The sequence below is a fragment of the Macaca fascicularis genome, chromosome 2 (genome assembly GCF_037993035.2).
Source record: "Macaca fascicularis isolate 582-1 chromosome 2, T2T-MFA8v1.1".
Classification (NCBI taxonomy): domain Eukaryota; kingdom Metazoa; phylum Chordata; class Mammalia; order Primates; family Cercopithecidae; genus Macaca; species Macaca fascicularis.
Window position 1 is genome coordinate 128461619 of NC_088376.1, and position 23937 is coordinate 128485555.

At 40.7% G+C, this 23937-nt stretch overlaps 1 protein-coding gene across 50 annotated transcripts in view; it reads right to left on the reverse strand.

The window, feature by feature from the left end:
- MAGI1 (membrane associated guanylate kinase, WW and PDZ domain containing 1) overlaps positions 1 to 23937 on the reverse strand; it is a 677437-nt gene that overhangs the window by 27445 nt on the left and 626055 nt on the right. For 26 of the 50 annotated variants that reach the window (XM_074032621.1, XM_074032638.1, XM_074032620.1 and 23 more), the window contains 5 exons: positions 20797 to 20828; positions 10129 to 10345; positions 6105 to 6188; positions 2485 to 2576; positions 830 to 1022 (listed from right to left, as the gene is read on the reverse strand). In XM_074032621.1, coding sequence (XP_073888722.1) covers positions 830 to 1022; positions 2485 to 2576; positions 6105 to 6188; positions 10129 to 10345; positions 20797 to 20828 — 618 coding nt within the window. The remainder of the gene's footprint in view (positions 1 to 829; positions 1023 to 2484; positions 2577 to 6104; positions 6189 to 10128; positions 10346 to 20796; positions 20829 to 23937) is intronic. The other 24 variants (XM_074032628.1, XM_074032633.1, XM_074032650.1 and 21 more) reach the window with 1 other exon arrangement.

Below are 23937 nucleotides of genomic sequence, written 5' to 3' on the forward strand. Positions count from 1 at the left end.
CTTCTGCTGTATTCTGGGTTCTGTCTCAAAGGTTTCAAAGTGGGAGCTGCATCCAAAGGTGAACAACAAGGTGTATTCAACGTGAGCTTTCAGGAAGCTGGTAGGTCAAGGGAAAGGACAGACACACAATTCACTGTCTCAAAATGGCAGATTCGGATGTGGAAGTAAACCATGAGTCACTAGAATGGCAAGGAGGGAATGCTAAAATCTGAAGGTAGTCGGAGGAAGGAGGAATTTCCGAGGGAAGAAGGTTATATTTGTGCTGAGCCTGAAAGGATATGTAGTATTTTGAGAATTAAAGTTCAAAGCTTATGGGCAGGAAGAAGGAATCAAAGCTGACCTAGAACTGGCTGGCTCTACAACTTTCTTGTAGAAAGAAAAAAAAATCTTGGTTTAATACATAGGACAGTAAGAAATCAGTAACTTTTTTATGAGCTTATTTTGTAGCACAAACCCAATTTTTGTTCTCTTGATATGAAGCTACAACTCTTCTGACTTTCATAATGACCTCATTTGTTGAGGATTATCATCAAATGAAGAGGATGGCTAAGTTCTGATTTGCAAGGAGATAGAAGGGAAGTAATATATATTCAACAAGCCTTCCTCTGGAAGACTTTGTTGAACATATGCAAACGGCACATTAAAGTACTTTAGAATGACAGTAATTTTTGCAGGGTTTGAGAGAAGCAAGCCATCTGGAAATTCTGAGCTTGATCACATTTGCAAACATTTGCTAAAATAGATGCTCAAGGAGGCAGACACAGGAAGGAGGCCTTTTCTGTGAATCAAGTGACAACGCACTGTCTGAACGAATGAATGAAATACATACCCGCAAAAACCACTTTACGCCGCACTGTGAGATTGACGTGGCCTTGTTTGGCAGCTTGTTGCATAAGCTGGACCACAAGCTGGTGTGATTTTCCAATTACTGGCGTCCCATCCACACAGATTAATTCATCTCCAGACCTCAGGCGGCCGTCGGTATCAGCAGCACCCAGTGGTACAATGTGACCAATATAAATCTGTTGAATAATTGAACGATGGATGAAACACTTCTCTCCTACATTTACTGTGACATCAATGGCCTTCACATCTCTGGGAACAATTCATTCATTCATGTCTGCAGGCATGCCACAAACATTTATTGAGCACCCACTGTGTACAAGACATTGTGCTAAGTATTGTCACAATTATTAAATGGTGGAAAGAATATTTCTTGCTTAGTTTCCAGCTGTTTATCTGTGGCCTACTGACAACTCACTCTTTCTTTTTCTCCGCTGTAGATATAAATCACTTTTCTCCCTTCATTGTACAACCTATTCTTCTTTCCTACCTACCTAAAAACTCTCTTTCCATACAACTCTGCTAATAAAATTTTAATATTACTTTTATTTAAGAGTCTAGCATCATGCCTAGGAATAGGGAATATGTAATAAATACTCTTAAATGAATGAATGAAGCAAAAATTAGTTGGACATCTCCATTTTCGAAGTCTTTTAGCACCTGAAAGCAGAGCATTCTTTATAGTTAATGTCTTACTGTTATATTTGCCATTCACTAAACCTTAGCTAAAATACTTGTGCCTACCTTGCCTTTCCAGCAGACAATAATGCTATAGTTACCTTTACATGGCATTTACAGTTTGCAAAGAACTTTGACAAAATAGTTGCTAAGAACATGGATTTGAGTCAGACCTTATTTGTCAGTCCCTCCGTTTGGTAGCTCCGTAATCTTGGGCAAGTTAATTAGCTTTTCTTTTTCTCAATGTGAAAACGGGATAAACTGGTGGGTTTGATGGATAAATGAGAGAATGTATGTTAAGAGCCTTTAGCACAGAACCTGGCACATAGTAAGCGCTCGATGAATAATGGCTATTATTATCACAAGGAAATTAACAATACCTATTTTAGTTTTCTTTTCTTCCTTCAAAAGAACCCTGTTATGTTATTCTAAATTTATTCCAAAATGGAGGTCACTGAGATCCAGGGAAGTTCAACGTTTCTTGACCCTTACTCAGGGTTCTTTCTCAAGTTTTGTAAAGGCAGGGTTCTGACATTCTCCAATCACTGTCCCATAAGGCTTTGTGAAATACTCTCTGCACACCAGCAACTCAACACACAAAGCCCAGTACCTGCTGGCAGAGTGAAGGGACCTGGCCAGAAGGACCAGGCTACTGTTATATCAGGTGATGATTATCCTGTTTTGCTTTCTGTTTTTGTCTCCCTTGGGGGAAAGGGGTGGTCTACAGAGGCTGCAGCTGCCACTTTTCACAAACACGCATACAAACTTTTTAGAAAGAATCTAGTCTCTTCTTCCTCAAGACAAACAGTGCTCCACAAAACCCAATGAAAAACCCATACTACTCAAGATGAAAGAGTCAGTGTTGCATCTAGCTGGACAAATCTTGGTGATTTGTCACTGTTGCCAATTTGCTTTGAAGCCTTAGAAAAATATGCTGGGGAGAGAGACGAGCAAAAGACTCACAGGTTCCCCTGGTTCATTTCCACCCAGAATCCTAAATCCAAATCCAGTCTCTTTTCTCCAGAGGAAGATGTCCTGTTCCTGGTAATCTGGAACTGCAGAGAGGGGAGAAAAAAGACATGGATTATTTTTCTGATAAAAGCAGTGATATCCCCAAGATGAACACAGTTGCAAGACAAGAATGGTGGTGCTTGATCAGATGGAAGCTTTTCAATATAGGCAAAGAAACAAAATACTCTGAACAGGTGAAATAACAGAAGACATGGGGATAAAGTAAATAGTGGGAATAGTCACTGAGCCCTAAAGTTCTTCAAAGGACTCATCACTGTTTGATAATTCCGAATCAAGCCCAAGCCATGATCCTTAACTACAAATAGTCAGCATTAACTGCTTTCCTCAGTATTCTTGCAAGGGGAATTAAGTAAATTAAAAGTATGATGTGCCACACTGCAAAGCAGGTGTCCATGTCCAAGAACAGAACTCAGGCTAAGTCAGAGCCACCTCTGAAGCCGGCTCTAAGGATTCTGAAGTCATGTTAAGTCACCAGATGTTTCCTCTACTAGAGGATGAAAGAGAACAGCTTGGTTTAAACAGACTTTCTGATTTATCTTTAAGTCACTTTCTTCTTCCTTAAAATAATTAAGACTAGCAATGCTAATAATTTGTTAGATCATTTTTGCCAAAAATTACTCTCAAACATTCTAGTATTTCTGCATACAGTCAGCCCTCCATATCTGTGGGTTCTGCATCCTTAGATTCAACCAATCACAGATAGAAAATTTGTTAGACCTACAATGGTTTTAGCTGTGATGAATACGTAGAGATTTTTTTTTTCTTGTCGTTATTCCTAATACAGTATCACAACTATTTACATGGCATTTGCATTGTATTAGATGTCATAAGCAATGTAGAGATGATTTAAAGTATATAGGAGGAGGTGGGTGCGGTAGCTTACAGTGGCAATCCCAGCACTTTGGGAGGCCAAAGCCGGCGAATCGCTTGAGCCCAGGCATTTGAGTCTGGGCAACATAGTGAGACCTTGTCTCTACAAAAAATAAAAAATGGGTCAGGTGTGGTGGTGTGTGTCTATAGTCCTAGCTACTCAGGAAGCTGAGGTGGGAGAATCGCTTGAGCCAGGGAGGTTAAAACTGCAGTGAGCCATGACTGCCCCAGTGCACTCCAGCCTGGGTGACAGAGTGAGACGCTGTCTCAAATAGATAAATAAATACATAAACAATAAACAAACAAATAATACAGGAAGGAGAGTGTGTGTGTGTGTATGTGTGTGTTCCACACAAATATTATGCTATTTTCTAGGGATTTAAGCATCCATGGATTTTTACAACCTTGGTGGGGGATGCAGGTGTCCTGAAACCAATTCCCAGCAGATACTGAGGGGTGACTGTACAAAGTTTATTAGGATTTCAATACTATTACCAAAATCAGCCAGGCCTCCAAATCCTTAAGATCAATGGTGATGACAAAGAGTCTATATTAATGAATCATATATCTCATTGCCAAAATCGCTGATTTACTCTAGAATTTGCCTATGATATTTCAGCATTAAAAGTATTAATTCATTTTCCAATAACTTGGTATTTTACTTTCAACGCCCAGTAATGGTCCAGGGCTTTAAAATGAATATCTTGTTTTTTAAAAGAAATGTAATTTCCATAAGAAAATACTTACTATACATGAAATCGTTCTATACACCACTCTGTTACTTCACTAAGGTAAAAGAGGGTTATTTCTATTTAATTCTTACTTAATATTTTAATGTATACATAGGGTGTTTTATGACCTATAAAATGACGTATCTTTTATTTAAAGAGAAAAAAATATGATTCGGTTGCAATGAATCCTAAAGGAGATTTTCAAACGCTGTAGTGCATACCTTCTTATTTAATTAACTGGATTTGGGGCTGAAGGAAAGTGCGGGCCTGAGAATTTAATTCTTTTCTTCTCCAGTTTTGTACAACGGAATAGGGAAGAAGAAGGTGGATGTTTAGATTTTAGGTTGGTGAAGAGATGTCCCTTTTTAGTGATTCACCCACAAACTTAAAATGTATAGTGAATGAATGCACCAACAAACAAGAAACCAAATGACCAGTAAGTACAAGTCAGAGGAGTTCGAATCTGATCTTTTTACTTGAGCTATCTCAGTGCCAGGGCTGTAAATGGGTGCTTTCTATCCACTGCTTTTATTATAATTGCTGAGGCTAAGCTGCAAAACACCGGGAACATGGAGCTAAGCTACAGCACAGGACTCCCATAAACACAATTTGAGAGTAATATTTTCTTGAGCACGCTAAGGTAACAATATTTTCTTTCTGTTCGAGTAGCTGGCTAAAGGATATTTGCTGTAATAGCCTCAATGAAACAACAAATTAAATCAAGTTGTGTCTCCGTCTTTGGTTCACTCAAGCAGGAGGATTATTACCGAAATAGACCACTGGTGCTGTCCAGCCAGCACTGGGTTCCTGGCAGAGTCTGTTTTAGGTCTGCTGAGTGTGTGGCCTTTCTGGGAACAACGAAAGGGCCTCTGCAGAGACTTCCAGCCCAGACCTATTTTTCTCAGCATCATTTAACACAGGAACATTTGCCCATCCTACAGTGACACCAAATGTAACAAGTTTCTGCCTACTGTTGCTCATTTAGGTGTGAGCTAGCATGGTATGGGAGGTTGTGGCCAACAGATTTAGGCTTATCACACCGTTTAGTCCACATGAAAAAAAAAAAAGCTTCATTTCCTTCTGAGAATCAGTGGGAAAATGGCAAATTTATTTAAAGGTTTTCTGTTGAAAAGGAAGATGCCCACTGACACTAGGGATGTTAAAGACACAACAGCGAGCCAGAAAACACAGATACAAACATCAACACACAGACATGTTACAAAGAAAGTCTTCTGCTACTTCAATTTTGGCATTTTAACAATTCTACTCTTCTACCAACTAAATGCCATTTACCCCAATATATAACTTTGGCAATAAATCAGTACTGAAACACATTATGGGATTATGAAATTTCTCTCTTCTGTGTCCTCCGAGGCCACCTCTTCTTAGAGGCATTGAAGTTTCTAAACTACTTCCCCGGAAATGGTTTCCTTCCTTACTTCAGGCAGGTTTTATTACAATTAAGTTTTTAGGCGGCAGTAAGGTAGAACCATTTTTCCGATATTAATATCCCTTTTTTTTGAGTGAGGCTAAATCAAATAGAGCTAAGAAAACCTTGTCCAGTTTTCATTTGTAAGCCCTTGCATATGAACAATTTCTGCAGTTAGTCTCCTTTTGGCAATGCCAGTGACAACTCAATAAAGCAGTCAAAAGACTTCCTTTGATAATTAGAGAGAATGGAACCACCAGGTTTGCAGAGAAACCTGCTGGTGTCTCCATTACTACAGACATACTAACACATTTCCAGACTTGACAAGGGCATGCAAAACCCTTTTTATTCCATCTTGTCTTTGGTTTGCATTTGGTCAACAAGAGCTCCAAGGCACTTCCCTTCATGCCCCTCTTTTCTTCCCTCTCTTTTCTGAACTTCTCCCCAGGCCCCCAGACCAATGAGAACATCAAACAAGATGAATGAAAATGGAGAGACAAAAGTTTTCAGCAGATCCTTACTCGGACATTCTCCAAAATTCGTGGAATTGATTTCTCTCTCTCTCTCACCCTTGCTCAATCCCGATGCAGGTGAAGGTGACATGGCTGGAATATTAATTTCACAATTTTGCAAAGCTTAATGTACATTCTTTCTCTTAGTTCACTTTAATTTAGTTTTGACTGATAAGGAACAGGCAGTTCAGCTTTCACAATAAAGGTCATGGCTGTTATTTAAAAAGACCATAGTTTGATTCCATTTTTTTCTTTCTTTTTTTTTTCACAGTGCTTTACCTATCAAAAAGCTAGAATTTACAATTGCACCATTGAGCGTTTCCTATAACTCCTATTACTATCTTAAACTCTCCTTATTTAATGACACTCTAAAGTACACATTCTTGATTGGCCTTACTTCAATCATGGTTTGTCTAAACCCTTATTGCTTTTGGAAAAATTTAAGTATATTTGTGCTACCATTAAACTACAGCATTTATTCAAAAGTGTATCAAGTTCAGGATGAAATTCATTCTTGTACTAATATCTGTTCAGGTGAATTCTAAGCATTTCAAGCCAGAACAGTCTTATATTTAGAGACACAAATCAATGGATCTATCGGAGAACTGAACAAACACACAAATACTGTCATAATAGCTCTTAAAATCTGGAGGTATATCCAAGCTTCTTAAGCTTACTATGATAAAGAAGCTCAATCGCCACTTCCAAACTTGTAAGCATGTCTCTCCAAAGCAGGACAGATTTACAATGTTGGTTAATAGGACAGTTTTGAGCTTTTTCTTCCAAGCTATATAGTGAACAGGCAAAGTCTCAACTACAAGCCTTGTAATTTCTTTTGTAGTAAATGCTACTGGATGTGATCTGATTCTCCTAAACATTTACTAATAAGACTGCATCACTGTTGTTTTTAAGATGTGCACAATTCTAGAGAAACTATAAAACAGGCAACATGGCTTTTAAAGGACTTTAGTGCTAGTCTTTGTTTTTAATTAAACATTGAAACCCTTCAAAGGGATTCATGAACACATGTGTAATTCAGACTGATTCACTCTAATGCTGCTGCCTTGAGAGATGGCCATATCAAAAATATGGTACATCGCAACAAATTTAGACCATGTGAAGGAATGCGATCACAGATTGTGTTAATCTCCACATTGCCCCTAATAATAAAAGAAAAGAAAAAGAACAATGTATTTTCAACAAAAAGAGGGTAATATGGCACAGTTAAGCTGCTGTTGCTGACTTCAATTTTCCTGTTTTTCCTGGAGTACTCTGCTCATTTTACTGTCTTGGGGAGAAGGGGCAGGGAATCACAACTAACAAGGCTATACACTTTTTTCTCTTTGAAAGACAAGATACGAAACAACCTAAGGGAATGGCAGAAACTGATCTGAGATAAAGAAAAATACTGATTCAAACACAAGATTGATGCAGGTTCATTACTAGGTGCTGTGAAAATAAAATCTGTGACAGATACTGAATAATCACCATGGGGGCCAGGGGGAGGTCTCATCATTATCCTCATTTAGTAGTGAGGAAGAAATCAATGTGAATCTTAACATCAATTAGGTTGCTACTATCTATCAGTCAACTACAGAGCCTCCAATTACCAAAAAGGAATAGATTCCCATTTGTGCTGCTCTATCCGATTCCTCAGATGTTAAAGAAAGTGAAGGAACAAAACTGGCACCATTCTGAATATTTCTTTTCTTTTCTTTTTTGAGACAGAGTCTCACTCTGTCACCCAGGCTGGAGTGCAGTGGCATGATCCTGGCTCACTGCAAGCTCCGCCTCCCAGGTTCCAGTGATTCTCCTGCCTCAGCCTCTTGAGTAGCTGGGACTACAGGCACACGCCACCACACCTGGCTAATTTTTGTATTTTTTAGTAGAGACGGGGTATCACCATATTGGCCAGGCTGGTCTCCAACTCCTGACTTCATGATCCGCCCGCCTAGGCCTCCCAAAGCTCTGGGATTACATGAGTAAGTCACAATGCCTGGCCCCAAATATTTCAGTCCGGCTGCCACCTGAGCAATTTCAGTACTTATAGCAGCTGGCTATGGCCACATTACATATTTTTTCTTATTTTTTTTTTCCTGGTGAAAACTTTTTTAGAAACATTTGATTAGGTCAAATTCTTAAGAAAATTTGCCACCACCAGGGTAAAAATGGCATTTGAGCAAAAGCCTTCTATTAGACGGATGTTTTAGAATTATCCTGTCAACCCATGATGCCCCTGCCAGCCCTTCAGAATGCAATTCATTTTATCATGAAAAGATTCATACAGGAAAACTCAATCATAAATGTGTACTGTATTGAGGAAAGCAGGAGCTCGGTCAATAAAGCAATATCTCAACATTAACTGAAGTCGGGCCATTGATTGGACGAGCCACATGCTTAGAGAGAAATGTGGAGGGAATGTGAAAACGCTCCTCTTTACAAACATCTCTTAAACGGTTTACTTCAGTGAAATCACTACAATGAGTGAGGAGACACAATGAGGACAGAATCTGGTTCCTGGTTAGCATCCACTGCATATGAGGTCATTCCAAATGGAACTTCATTTCCTTTAGTCAGGCCTCGGGGGTACTTTAGGGGTGTCTTTCTAGTCCAGCGACTAAAATAAGTCCCTGCTCAAATCAGTGGGCTTTTTGTCAGCAGAGTGAACTTGTAGCCAAAACAGCCCATTTAATTCCATGCATTGTGGTAGTAAGAAGGCAGTAATATTTCTCCCTTGAGGAGGAAAAGGATAGAGCCCTGAGCAACTCCTAACATTTGATAACCAGCAAGACTCCAGGCTCACCTCTGCCCCCAAACTGCTGAGTATCACTCAGTGGACTGACCAACCTTCCTCCTCAGACAAGGATGCTGGCCTCACTGCCCCATTTTGCTTGGTCACAGAGAAGTTGACTTTCAGCATACACTTCAGCCGGCAAAGGAAGCACAGCACAGCCAAGTCTGTGTGGTGGACAGGAGGCCAGGGCCCCACACCTCACACAACCTCTCTGCCACGACTCTCGATGTCCCTGCTGAGCAGTGACCACAGTTGCAGCTAGAAATGAAACCTGTGCTGAGGGGAGGATGAGCACTCTTCACTCTTCACTCTTCCAGCTTCTCTCAGACCCTTCAACAAACCGAATCTCCACCGTCACAACACCTCTCCCCTACCCCATACCAAAAAGAGAAAATGAGGTATCTGTCCTTCATAGCTGCCTCACCCTGACCAATTATACTCATAAGAAAACATCAGAAAACAGCAACCCAAGAACAACAACAACAACAACAACAACAAGGAGTTTGCATCGCCTAAAATTAAGGCATTTTAGGAACTTCCATTGGTAAGATAAATGAATATTATTTATGGCGAATAGTTTTTGGAAATCATTTCATAATAAAAAGTAAGACATTAAACATGAGAGTGATATTATGTTTATATGAGCCAAGAAGTTACAAAATATACTATCACTAGCTTGTATTTATAGAAAAGGTAAAGCACTGGATAAGTAATTAAAGCACAACCACTCACTGCTATTGTTTTTTCCTTTTTGTGGGAAATGTTTAGAGAGATTATAATGGTTAAAAAAAATTACCAGTATTTTTGAAAATCAAGAGACCACTTAAAAAGCATTTAATTTCTTCTCATTAGCCCTACAATCCCAGTCAATCATATTTAAGTTCTACTGCATATTGGATTTGTGCTCAGAGCACATCACAATCTCCACTCAGGGAATTAATGAGACAGCAGCTCTTATCTACCATGCCTTTTAACTGAAGGGAGGAAAAAAAAAACCCATTTTCACCCAGGGCATTTATTTGATAACCATCCACTTCTACCCTCTCCCCAGACTGAAGGCATAGTGAGGCCTCCATGGATAGCCAGCAGAGTCCACTCCCTTGGCCATACTTTTGCCTCTTGTGGATTTCACTTTATCCGGTTTACATACTGCAACTCCTCTATTTTCAATAACCTTCAAAAGAAAGGTAGAGCCCTGTGGAGGGGTCAGGGTAAGACAGAGGCCAGGATGCTACTCACGTCGGTTTTCATACATGCTCCTGGACTGGGCCCAGATTTTAAAAGGATCTGGTTTTTTCTGGCCAGAGCTGTCAGTTTGATCTGGAGCTTGGGCCTCTGCAGGTGGGAACTCGGGGAGCACCTGTGTGCTGTGGCTTGGGGATGCTGTGTGCAGGCTCCGGTGGCTGGAAACACTGTGCTGAGAACTATTCTGGCTGTCTTTCCTTTCCAGTGGTTGCTGAAAGTAAGCAAGTGAGAAGGGCAAGAAGAAAAGATCATTATTGGTTCTCTGAGTGGGTGTTTTCCACCAGCTTGTCTTTGTTTAGCACTTCTGCATACACATACATAAGTATATCAATAGTATTTTGGCTCCCACCTTTCTCCAGCTAATGCTGAATGCAGATAAATCCCTAGGTGACTGGCAGACAAACAGAGGGGTGGGCCAGATAGAAAGACATAATCATAACCCATACTGTTCTCTGGGTTATAGCGGAAAACAAATCCAATATTCATCACAGGTTCTCAGCTAAGATGCTATGCTCGTTTATTGCAAGATGGATCAGTTTTAACATCCTCATTTTCACAAAAATATGTGACACCAAATACCATGAGTGGTTTACGATAAGGCTATAATATCCAGAAGAAATATAATCAGGACTAAAGATGCACCTCAGGACTCCATGTCTTGTATCTTTTAATAATGAAATACCCAATTCCTCTCTAAGAGTTTGCTATCCATTCTTTTCGACTGTTAAACAAAAAAAACCCAAAAAAACAGAGGTCAGATCTTTCAAACATCATACCTAGCATTATATGTTTACTGGTATTTCTATGTGTATAAATTACTAATATATGAAGAACTTCCATAATTCTTAGCTAATCAATTTTGCAATCATTACACTTCACCTCTTAAACTGCCGATAGTACTGTTGGTTGAAAACCATGATCAAACTTTGTATATGAGTTGACCTCCGGGGGTCACCCTTCTTAGATTTGCAACTTCTCCAAAGTTCAAGTATTATAATATTCAAAGGGGAAGAGTTCCATTTAAATTTCAATTGAATAACCAAGTCCTTGTTTATTAAAATCTGCTCAGCAAAGACCCTTCTCATTTTACGAAATGCTCTGTTAGAATGGCTAATGAATGGAGAGTAAGACCTAATGGAAAGGAAAATAGTAGGTAGAACAGGAAATAACTGTAGTTCTTATTTTCTCCAATAAAAGACTGTGGTAATCTCAGGTGTTTAGCATTCCCTATTCAAAACAAAAAAATCCTGCAGTCATGCCTCATACACCATAGACACCACGTCACTATACTTATCTGATTTAAAGCACTGTATGGGGTTGAGGGCAGGAAGGGGCTCTCCCTTCACTTTTATAGATCCTGTAGAGCTCATGGTTTTAAAGTACTTTGTAAGAGCTTTGACCTTGAGCATTCTAGATCCCTGAAGTTCTTTACAGAGCCCATATATTCCACCGGGTGTTCCGATCAATCCTATCAAGACCATTTTTCCTTGCTGTCTCCCCAGGGATCCTTCATCTTTCATTCCCCTGGAATTCTGCTGGAAATTTGCAAGGTCCTTTCACTTAATTCTCAGGTCCCTGTATTTCCTCTACTTCCAGTCCTTGCTTTGAAACACGTATCTGAAGAAAGCCCAAGGAGGACAAAAACTTCATTTGCTCTTGACTATTACAGATTTGAATGCAGATATTGGCAAGGATTCAAAATTGAGAACAATTGGACATGTATTTAATGAAGGCAAGATAGACCATTTAAAATTACACTTGATATGCTTGTGGGAAAAATCTGAGGACCATATTCTAAGCTACTCTGAAGGTCTTGGGAAAACTGTATGAGAGGCTTAATTCACTCCAATTCAAGGGGAAAAACACACTGGTGCAGATGCCAGGAAAACACGCTGATGTTTGGGTGGGAACAAACACCATCATAACCCCATGTCACCGTTTTTCTCTTCTGAGGATCAAGTGCTCAGCTCAGATTTGGTTGCCACTCCAAAGAGTTGATAGAAGCCGGCTCTGCCAACTTCAACAGTTTCTCCTCCAACAGTGAATTCAGCTCCCAGGGCCAGAGTCAAAAAATGTAAATGATGGATACCATATCCATTTTCTTCTGCATGCACATGGGAATGTTGTTTGTTTTTGTTTTTGTTTTTTTTTCCCCCTCTTCAATATGGTCTTTACAAGGGTCTTGATTATAAACAACCATGTATAGCATCAGCCCATTTTTGTGTGAACATACATAACAATGCATAGAGAAAATGGGATTACGGGTGGAGTTTTTCCCTCTTATCATTATACTTTCCCATATTACCTACCTTTTTTATTTTTATTTTATTTATTTATTTATTTTTTTTTTGAGATGGAGTCTCACTCTGTTGCCCAGGCTGAAGTGCAGTGGCGTGATCTCGGCTCACTGCAAGCTCCGCCTCCCGGGTTCACGCCATTCTCCTGCCTCAGCCTCCCCAGAAGCTGGGACTACAGGCGTCCGCCACCATGCCCGGCTAATTTTTTTTGTATTTTTAGTAGAGACGGGGTTTCACCATGTTTGCCAGGATGGTCTCGATCTCTTGACCTTGTGATCCGCCCGTCTCGGCCTCCCAAAGTGCTGGGATTACAAGCGTGAGCCACCGCGCCCGGCCTACCTTTTTTATTTTTATAGTGCACAGAGAATACTTTTTATAATCAAGACAAAATTTAAAGTCATTTTCATTTCAAAATGAACCTTGGTAAATAGAATTAATGGGAACTGCTACTTCCTATTTTTTTACATTTTAGTAATGTTTTACTTTTGTTCACCTCTGAAGGGGGAAGATATTTTAAATGTAAAAGCAAAAAACTCAATAAAAGACCTCTGCATTTACCTGAGAGTGGCATGCCTCCCTTCAAAGGACCACTCTCTTTTGGTTCCTCAAATTAGTAGATGCCAGATTGATTGCAGGGCCGGCCTATGAGCACTAAATTCTGACCCTGGAAGCTCTGGTCTCCTCCTCGTGTGGAAACTACTCTTCACAAAGGTGTGCACACTGCAGGATTACCTGCAGGAAACAGCCCTGTGCTGCTGCTTCTTTTGTAGGGTTATTTGCAGTTTCTGTTCCATTGTCTTCTTGGGCCATTACCCCCTGAAGACTAACTCAAACCTTTTCCACTTGATCCCTCTTCCTGAACTGCAGAGAAATATCCTTCTGGCATCCCTGACCCACCGAGAAAGTCTGATAAAAGTATTGGACCTGTATCCCAGAGAAAATGCGTATGTGCTTTTACATACATACCTGTACATGCGTGTGCAGAGATTCAGCATGTTACATCATGGGTTTTTGAAACCCTCTCATGTCTGTCCCAGTATAACAAATCCCTGACATGGAAGACCTAGATCTCTTACGTCTAACTGAAGAGATGGTTCCACCAGAAACAGAGAGTGCAAATGAAGTCTACTGGAAACACTTGGGCCATTTTTCAAATTATAACACCCTTTCTCACCTCCCCAATAAATGACTCATTTAGGTCCAATTTAACACCAAATGACAGACACAATCTGGAATGAGTTTGCAAAACTGCCTCTTGGTCAAACTGCACCTCTGAGTCTCTTTTAAATGCCATCTAAACTTTATACCTCAAATTAGAAAATAAAAGTAAAGGAGCATCCTGAGAATGTGCTCGAAAAACTGTGCCACCACTCAACTATCTCTAACTGACATATATAAATGGCACACTAATGGGCTAAATACACAATAATCTGGAAGCTTTCTGGATGTTCTCCCTGCTAAGACTTAACCTCACTCTATGTTCCTTCTCAAGTTCAATTATGAAAACTCATTAATTTGAAGATACATTCTGTAACTTAGTATCTTGTTGGCACTCTGGATTTTTTAAAACTATGCTGTGGGTGTGGGAGGAGTTTGAAGTTTTTTTTTTTTTAATTTTCTGTGAGCATGCTGATCGGCTATGAGGTTGTCCTTTATCTGGTTAGAGCCCAGAATTGTCCAGGAAAAAAACCACGTTTATATATCTCCCAAATTAAAGAAAACTTGTATGCATTTTCAGTAGTCTGGATCATCTCCTAGAAGACTAGGGACATGAGAATATGTTCACTTCTGAACTATTTATGACACAGGATCAGATTTGCATTTAACGCGATTTTATTTCACCTCATTTTCCTAGGTGAGACACTAGTCCAAAGACAAGTAGCTGTAGTTAAAGGTATACTTTTAAGTCTGTTAACGAAACCCTGTGCACACTAAGAACATGGAAAAATGGAAAAATAGTACACCAATGATATAACATCCAGCCCAGGCCCTCCTAAGTGGGCTGCCCTACCTGCAATAGATTTATTCACCTAACCCAATAAATACATAGGATCACCTGCTGTGTGCCAGATACCGAGGGAAACAACGTGTAAACAAGGAATAGATGGTACCCGAGCTCTTGAAATTTATCCCTGGGCATGTATCTAAGTGTGTGTATACGTAGTGTGTGTAGATGAATATTAATCAAATATAATATATTGATAGCAACACACTGCAACGTCCTTTAGAAAGGTGGTAAAGAGAGGACTCTGGAAAAAATCTATTAACAGAAAGAGAAGGCTGGGCATGGTGGCTCACACCTGTAATCCCAGCACTTTGGGAGGCCGAGTAACACAGATCCCTTGAGGTCAGGAGTTCGAAACCAGCCTGACCAACATGGTGAAACTCTGTCTCTGCTAAAAATACAAAAATTACCCAGGCGTGGTGGCATGCACCTGTAATCCCAGCTACTTGGGAGGCTGATGTATGAGAATCACTTGGAAAGGTGGAGCTTGCAGTGAGACGAGATCACACTACTGCACTCCAGCCTGGGTGACACAGTGAGACTCCATCTCAAAAAAAAAAAAAAACAAAAAAAAAAAACAAAAAAAAAACAAAACATAGGGTGTGCTAAGTGGACTTTCTGAACAAAAAAGCTAGTGTGGCACAGCAAGGAAGGGTGGCCTGAGAGGAACTGGGAGGCCACATAACGCATGAGCCCTGTGGGCTACGTAAGGAGTTTGGGTTTCATTCTTAGTTTCAAGAGGGGGAATCCATTAATGAAGTTCAAGTGGGGATGTTCCAAGAGCCAACATGTTTCCAGAAAGTTTGGTGTCACTACTGGGTGGTGAATGGATTGGTGGGGAATAGGAGTGAATGCAGAGAGGCCAGTCAGGAAGCCCCAGCTACAGTCAATGTGGGAACCTAAGGTGGGCAACACCAGGGTAGCTGGAGTTACCCAGGAAAAGAACAAGTGAGGTCAGAAGACACTTTGGTGCCAAATTCAACAGGGATTGCTGACAGACTGAATGGAGGAGGCTGAGGAGCAGGAGAATGGAGGGGACAGGAGAGAAGAGAGGTGAAGAGGATCACCAAAAGGAGGAGAGCTTAGAAACAAGGATATCCACCCACCACATCTCTAGTGTGAGTAACTGGTTGAGAAGGGGTCCCATATGTTAAGAAAGGAATTTCCAGCGCTAACTGTTGTCACTATGCTGGTATTTTTGAAGCAAGAGTCTTATTGCTGAGTCTCAATTCATAGCCAGCTAGGAATATGGAAATGGGCTCAATTTTAAAAATTCCATAAAGGTCTTTGGCCACATGTTGACCATGAACCTGTATCACAAGACCTTTTAAACTAAAACTGTACCAACCTCTCTGAAATGAATGATTCCCTTACTTACTGTCAGGCCAGGGAAATTGGGAAGACATAATGGTTTTTATAAATGGAAACGGGAAGAAAAAATCAACTCATCAGTATTTCCCAGAATGATTTCAAAATGTAGGTACTTATAAAGTAAACTGAAAATATTTGCTTGGAAGAGCAAATGAATACAGACAGCACTTAGGAGCTTAAATGATGAAAAGAATTCATGTGGCTTAAAAATGACAAATCGATCCATTTTAAAGCAAAATTATTTACAGTTCACTTATCTGCCAAGAGCGAAGGCTACTGCGGCGATTTACATGGACAACAGGAAAAACTCCAAGTGCTGATGAGGCATTAGGCCAATGTCATTAAAGGCTGTGTGAAAATCAGAGACTCGAATCCAAGCCAATGCAGAGGATGGTCCTTCTTTTTGTTTGTTTCTTTTATCATTTATGGGTCTAAGTCAAATGATTTCTTCCAAAAAGGTGGGCAAGAGGAGTTAATGGAGAAGAAAAGGCAGGCACTGAGTGGATATGAAAATGGATTCTGGTTCACATTGCATGTTTTAAAGGAATGTAATACAATGGCAAAGTCCATCTTCCAGGGTTCCAAAAGGCAGAGAAGGGGAGTTGCCATGGGAAGTGAGAGGCAAGGAGACTGACTTAAGTGATCCTATGCCTTCACCCATCTACTACTCTCACTGCTTCTTCTTGTAGGCTGTAGAAGCTTTGATGGGATCAATCATCATGCTGGTTATCACCCGGGGGCATTAGGGAAAAGGAAGACAGGTGCCACACAACTGGGTGAGTCTGAGAAAGAGGCAGGGTACATACAATGGAATGATCTAGGCCAGAGTCACTCAGTGTATGTGTGTGTAAAAAGAATATCTCCCTCACATTTCCTAATGACTAGTTTTCAGCAATTTCCTTTAGCATCTCTCGCAGGGGAAAGGGACAGAGAGGATAGTGGAACAAAAACCTATCACTGTGGCTACCCTGCAGACAGCTTGCTATGTCTGCTGTAAAGAGGCCGTTGAAGAGACTGCCTCTTCAATGTGGATGGGCACTGGATGCTTTCCCCACCATCCATGGTCCTCTATATGAAAACTTCTTGTAGGATATTTTTTTTCTTTTGTAAATAGGAAAATCTTGTCTCTTTAGTGAATATGGTACACTTTCTTTCATCTGACAATAAGAGCTGAGTAAAGAATGTGGTTTCCTATGTTGCCTAGGCTGCTGGGGAACTCCAAAGTACTCTACAGCTCAATCACAGCACTTACTCAATTGTGGGTGTTGGCACTTTATGATGACTTATAGGTTCTTATAATTAAGAGTGGAATGATTACATTATGTGTGTACTTGGTTCCGTGTTATATTTCTGCTTTATTAACGCTCATCACACTTTAATCCCTACAAGGGGAGGATCTCTGTAGATCTGCCTATTGATGTGGTTATTGTTTCTCCCTCCCCATTTCCATGAGGGCAGGGATGTTTTCTGCTTAATTCTTATCAAATATTGGCACTGGGCCTGGCACACATAAAATAATAAATACTTGTTGATGAAATGACTGCACAAACATTTTGGAAATTTGTGACAATGAATCTTTTTTTTTTTGTAAGGAGCAATCAATAAATGGTTTGTTTGCAAACTGCAAGAAAAGAGGTGCCATGACCATCTTATTTATTAAAGTATTTCCAGCGCTTCACACCAAACCTGATATTTAATGGGTTCTAAATACTAGTTTTCTGAATAATGGATGAATGGAAGGATGAAAGATGAATGTGTAGGTGGAGGAACAGATGGATAAATAGAAGATGATAGCTAGGTGCGGTGGCACATGACTGTAATCCCAGCACATTGGGAGGCCAAGATAGGAGGAGCACTTGAGACCAGCTTGGGCAAAATGGTGAGACTCCCGTCTCTACAAAAAATATAAAAATTAGCCAGGCATGGTGGTGCATACCTATAGTCCCAGCTACTTGGAAGGCTAAGGCAAGAGATTGCTTGGGCCCAGGAGTTCGAGGCTGCAGTTAGCTATGACTGTGCCACTGCACTCCAGGCTTGATGACAAGGTGAGACTCCGTCTCAAAAAAAAAGAGGGGACAGATGAAGGGAAAATAATTGCGAAATGAATTCATAAGAAAACAGGTGGATACTGACTTAAAATTCAGGGTTTGGTGTGATACTTAGTTTTAAATTCTCATACACAAGATCCTTGTGGGTGATTTAGACTGAGAGTCTCAGTTAAATGAGTTTTCAGTAAGGATGATTAAGTTGGGCCACAGAATCAGTTTCCCAGAGAGGTCTAAAGCCTGACAGAAAATATGTCTTATTTTTGTCTCTGCTATTTGGCAGAAAAATCCCTGATGTTATGAAAGTCCAGGTATTAAATTAATAAAATTTTATTAAGATACTGCCATTGTCCCCAATGAGTATATAAACCACAATTTCAACATTTAAACTAAATCTTGCAGGTGAAATTGCTTATTAAGAGTAAGCTACAGGGACTATCCAGGAGAAGAAACGAGATAAAAAAAGATAAGTCCTTCTGTTCTAATAAAAACCCAACTACTTAATTATTGAAAACCTTAAAAAAAAAAAAAAACAAAAAAAAGGTATGAGGGCAAAAGGAAGCTGCCAGTCACATGAGCAAACCAACATTGTCAGGAGCCTCTAATCAAATAAACAAAACAACCACAACACAACAGTCCTGGGCTAAGACCACCGTGCACATATGCTCAGAGCTATTGCCAAATCTAAGTGAGTCACAACCCAGGTACAATCAGTGTGCTTTTCATTATGCATCCTGCATAATGGACCTTATCTGTCATTATTTGAATGGCTTTCTGGTACCAGGACATCCAGCTTCCCTGTGAATTCCCTCTGACCCCACCAGAAAAATCCCATAATCATCTGTCTCCCTGGCAGGACATCATCAAAATTCAAACTGGGAAAGGGAAACCACTTTCAACCCACCTGTACAGGACTCTCACCGATCACAGATGTTAACAGCACTTTACATCCAACAGCAGACCTTGGCCAACAGCTCCCAAATTTTGTACAGCAGCTGCCAGTGCGTGCCAGCAATGCTGTGAAAACCCTCATCCCTGTCCTGGCGCAGAAATCAGGTAAGGACAAGTCCCAAGCTGGGGGCTTATTCTTTTCTAACCCAGCAACACATCACTCTCTTAGCTTGTGGTAATTAAGAGCCAGCAGACTATGGGCAAAGCAGTTGAGAGCTTCTTTCTTAGGAATGCAGCCCGAGTAATTGGCTTGCTGCTTGCTAATGACATGGCTTCTGCAAAAATTAACTGTCATAGGGAATTCTCTTAACTGACTTGGTGAATGCAGGTTCAATACCTATTTGATAGCCTTTGAGTTCACCAGGTAATTCCAAAACACTCGGGGGAAGAAGGAATGCAAATGAATTACAAAATTCCTTTTGCACACTACATTTAAATGGAATGCAAAATGGAAAAGAACACCTTGCTACTTGACGTCATGCTACCTGTGCAAAACTACTTTGTCTCCGTCAGCACACTCCTTGTTAAGACTCCATTCCATATGGGGTGTGTAAAATAAGCCCATGTATCAATATAGCATGGCTGGGGTGGGGGAGAAAAAAGAATGGTTCACGTTAACTCAAGCTTATGAGACACATCTTCTGGATTTCCTTCCATTTTTCTGAAGGCAGATGGGTTACTGGCTATGACCAAAGGACAGGGAGACACACATGTGCACATGCACACACTTTGGCGTCTTTGTGGCTCCAATGTGGGCACCAACCAGCACTTTTCTGCCTGGACATTAACACACACTGACAAGGAAACCAGCCCTGAAGTCAATATTCCAATCACCACGGCACTATGCCATCAGAATCACATCAACTATTGCAGGTTTTTCTCTTTGGAGAACTTAGGAGTGAGGTTTAAAAATGCAGGAAGCTCCCTCTCTCATCTTAATAAACTTCTGCCTCGTGCTGCCAGGCTGGGAGACAGGTGGAAAGAATTCAGCTGCAGCACCGTAAGCCGCAAAGTTTTCAAGGTTCTCCCTTCCTGGATGGCACGAGGCTGTACATTTTCCCTCCCCCAAATCTTCTAAAGCACATGGAAACATCCCTCTTTATCCTAATATTAATGAATTGGGAAGCCCCTTCCACCCAGATCAATTTCACAGGCATTGGAGTTCCAGATTTTGAGTTAAGCAGCATTTTAATTTGTCATTAGTGCCCTGGGAGCATAAACCCATACCACCAAGCAAAACACTATAGCCTCTAAGCTATTAGCTAAACATGTCAACTAGGTAATGCATCTTCAGGGAAACCAGATTAGAAAAGACAGCAAAACATTGATTTTCTTTTTTTTTTTAAAGAATCCTATACCTGCAGCATAATGCTGCTAAAGCTGGCAAAACAACAAAGGACATTTCTATAGCAAGGAAATGTCTTATTCTCAGTGCTGGGGCAGTGAACATTGTTCCATCTGAGCATGGTCACATATATGGGGCAGAGCAATTCTTCCTTAAACCTACAGGCTTTTTATTTTGTAAATAATTCATCCTCTGGCGCCTAAGAAAGCTAAGGGAGAGAATGGGTAGACAAGTGGATGGCTGGGAACACCAGTTGAGAGCAATGCTACTCACGGAGCAGGTGGAGCTTTCTTTTTTTCTCTCCTTCCAAAGGAAACAATAGCATTTGTATCAAGTTAAAACGGCTAAGAAACTCATCCCTTTGAAGGAGAGTTTGGACGCATTTATATAGAGAAGATTTCAAACATGCATTCTTTATCCTGCTCCTGCAGCCTGCCCACAAATCACTATACAGTTAAAGACAAGCCCAAATACCTTCTATAACAAACGGATCCCCAGAACTTAAGAAAATGAGCCCCGGCTCCTGTCTCCCCCATCCACTGTAAAACACATTTAGTGAAGTGAAGCCCCACAGAGTACCCTCCCACCTCCAGCCCCCGACCATCCACCCCAGCCCCAGCAAGCACCAAGTAACTGACAAGTCCTTACCGACTTTGGGCTCTTCTTGGGAACTGGCAGCCCTGGAAAAAATGCAACAAGGAGGGGAGGGGGGAAGAAATCATTAGCATATAAATGTTACCTTTTCCTTAAAGAACAATCCCCAGGTGTTCCATGGCAACCTAGCCATCTGCAGAGTTATGTCAGATTTCTCCCCAGCATCGGAGTTACCAGGCTGTTCATATCGAATCAAAGCAGAGGGAGGAGGAGAGCGAGAGGCAGGAGATCTATCTGCATTAGCTATGCTGACTTGTACTGCAGCAGCCTGGAGGCTGGGAAAAGAAATTCACAGACCTCAGCGGCCTGGGAAATTGAACACTTGGACAGAATCTCAAATGCTCTTCTGGATTAAGAGAGACTTAACTTACAATTAAGTCCAGGATATTTCCTTTCCACACGATCCACTTGTCAATTGAAACGGACCAATCAGGACAGAGGAAAGGGTATATATTTAGTTTCAAAGGAGTACATGGTTAAAATTAAAAATTTTTTTTTGGTCTTTTCTTTTTTGTTCCTCTGCCTTTCAGAAGAGGAAATGCTGCTTTATTTGGATGAGCTCAATACCAAAACAAAGACGGATGCTCTTTTGCCAACACAGAATGCTAACAAATGAACACAAATCCAAGTTGGTCTAGGGTCCCCTCTGGATCATCAGCACACGTCTGTCTCGATGTCTGCCAGTTATCCAAGCAACCTCCTACTCACAGCTTGTTGGAAAGGACTGGAGCAGGACTAGCCCTTCAAAAGGGAAAGCATGTCATTTGGGAGTGAAAAAGAAAAATTGCACAAAGCTGAAAGAAAAAGATAGTAATGGAGAAAGAAAGGCAAAGGTGGTCATTGAATCTAGGTGGCTGTTCCAAAACCCTGCCCCCTTAGTGGGAGGGCTGGAGCTGGAAGGGACAAGTGATCTCCCCAATTCTAGGGAAGTCAGAAGCAATTAGGGGCAGACTTACGGGAAATCTACTACCAGGGAAGGGTGCGAAAGACAGGGGAGAAAGGAAAATAAAGCGTATACTGGTGTTTCAAAAGTAATCATTTCTGCAAGTTGTTGCCTCTTTTGATTTTTTTCCTTTGGGCAGCAGTTACAATACAAAATGCAGATTCTATCTGTGTAAAGCACACAAGAGAAGCCTGGGATCTGGTGATGCTGCACTGGAGATTTCAACCTGTTTTTGAAAGTGATTCCTAGGGAGTGTGATGATGTCAACTCTTTTGGAAGTGACTTGTCAAACCATAAGCGATGCTAAGTTCAGCACAAGCAATATGAGGTGAGGCAAGGCAAGTGGGTGAGTAAGGAGGAAGCAGTCCAGATGAGCCTGCAAAATGCCCACTGGGAGTGAGGCATGATGAGGATTACTCGTGCTGGGAGGCACGGGGGCACTCTCTGGCAAGGTTCCTCGCGTCACCAAAATGAGGTCACCATAGAAGTCTGGCTCCCAGACCTTAGAGGGCATAAAGCACACTTGGTAGCTTGTTAGAAATGCAGCAGCCCAGGTCCCACCCTTGGGGGCCGTGGAATCTGCAGTATTAGCAAAAATTCCAGGAGATTCTGATACAGAGAATCCGAGGACCGTATTTAAGGAAACTCTGATACAGTCGATTATTACTCTTTCAAGTCAGGCAAACTCAGATAGGCATCCGTTAACAAAATGCTTTGAGGCCCTCTCTGTCTCAGTTTCTCCATTTATGAAGTGAAAATAGTAAGACTCACTTCATAAGATTATTAAGATAATGAAACAAGAGAAAATGTTTAAGAGCGTCCTACCTGGCACAGAGGAGTTACTCAAATGACTACACCTTTTTTCCTTCCTTGGCTAATTTACGTCATTCAGAAAGGAAGTGGTACGGTTATCTTGCACTAACTAGAGAAAAATCATCTGCTAAGCATATTAAAATATAAAAAAGGTTATAGGAGAAAATATTTTACCTATGGATACAAATAACTGTGTTGAACAATTATGATATGTCTTTTTTTTAAAATAATGATCAGGTGCTTTTCTTGACTTATTCATATGATTCCTTTAAGAAATATTATTAGGTTGTATTAGTGTGGGTCACTGTACAAACTTCAAAATTATATAAGATGACATCTTTAAATTCATATTTTCTCCTAATTCAGAGAGACCTTCTTAGTTAACTGGAATCAGTAAGGTTTCACCATAGTTATCTTTTACTGCACTTGACTCTCCCCAGGATCCTAATGACCGACAAGAAAATTTGGAAAGAATCCCCCATTACGTAAGCAGAGTCAGGGAAAATGGTTTCAATCTACACTCTGCTAATTATTTGTAAGACTGTGGCTGATCTTCAAATCCCTTCTCTTAGGAGCTTCATATACAAAATAAGGGGCATTTTACATTCTCTACTGATGTACATTCAAAGGTGCATTCACAATGATGTTCAGTGCACTATTGTTGGTAGAAAGGAAAACTGGACACAACTGGAAGTTCTGAAAAACTGTGAGGCAGCCAACCTACAAAGCTAGGTTAAAAGGAATGAGCTGTCTCTACAGGTAACAACATAATCTTTAAAACATAATGTTCAGTAAAATGGCACGCTGCAGAATGGCAGGCACAGCAGCAGACAGGTGTTCCACACACTCAAACACACGCGTGGCTTTTGCCTTCCATGAACGTCCACATCAAATGGATAATGGGGATATGTTCAATAGTGCAAGGAGGGGCAAGGATCAGAGGGACTCATTTAAGGAGACTTTAGCCTTATTTAGAATTCTTTTTTTAAGACCAGCATTTTCACATATCACTGAGACAATAAAATACTAATTGAAAAATAAATATTCATTAACTAATGGCCCTTTCATTGTTAATGGCACAAAGTCAACCAGTCTGAAGGATATAGGAGTAACCAATTAAGGTCTGTTTCCTCTGAGGAAGTAGTCCATGGAATATTCCAGAAATCCCAGTCCAATTGCCACAACAAACTGTATATTACAACAAATAAGAAAATCTTTGTTTTGCTGGGCGCGGTGGCTCACGCCTGTAATCCCAGCACTTTGGGAGGCCGAGGCGGGCAGATCATGAGGTCAAGAGATCGAGACCATCCAGGCCAACATGGCGAAACCCCGTCTCTACTAAAAATACAAAAATTAGCTGGGTGTGGTGGTGGGCGCCT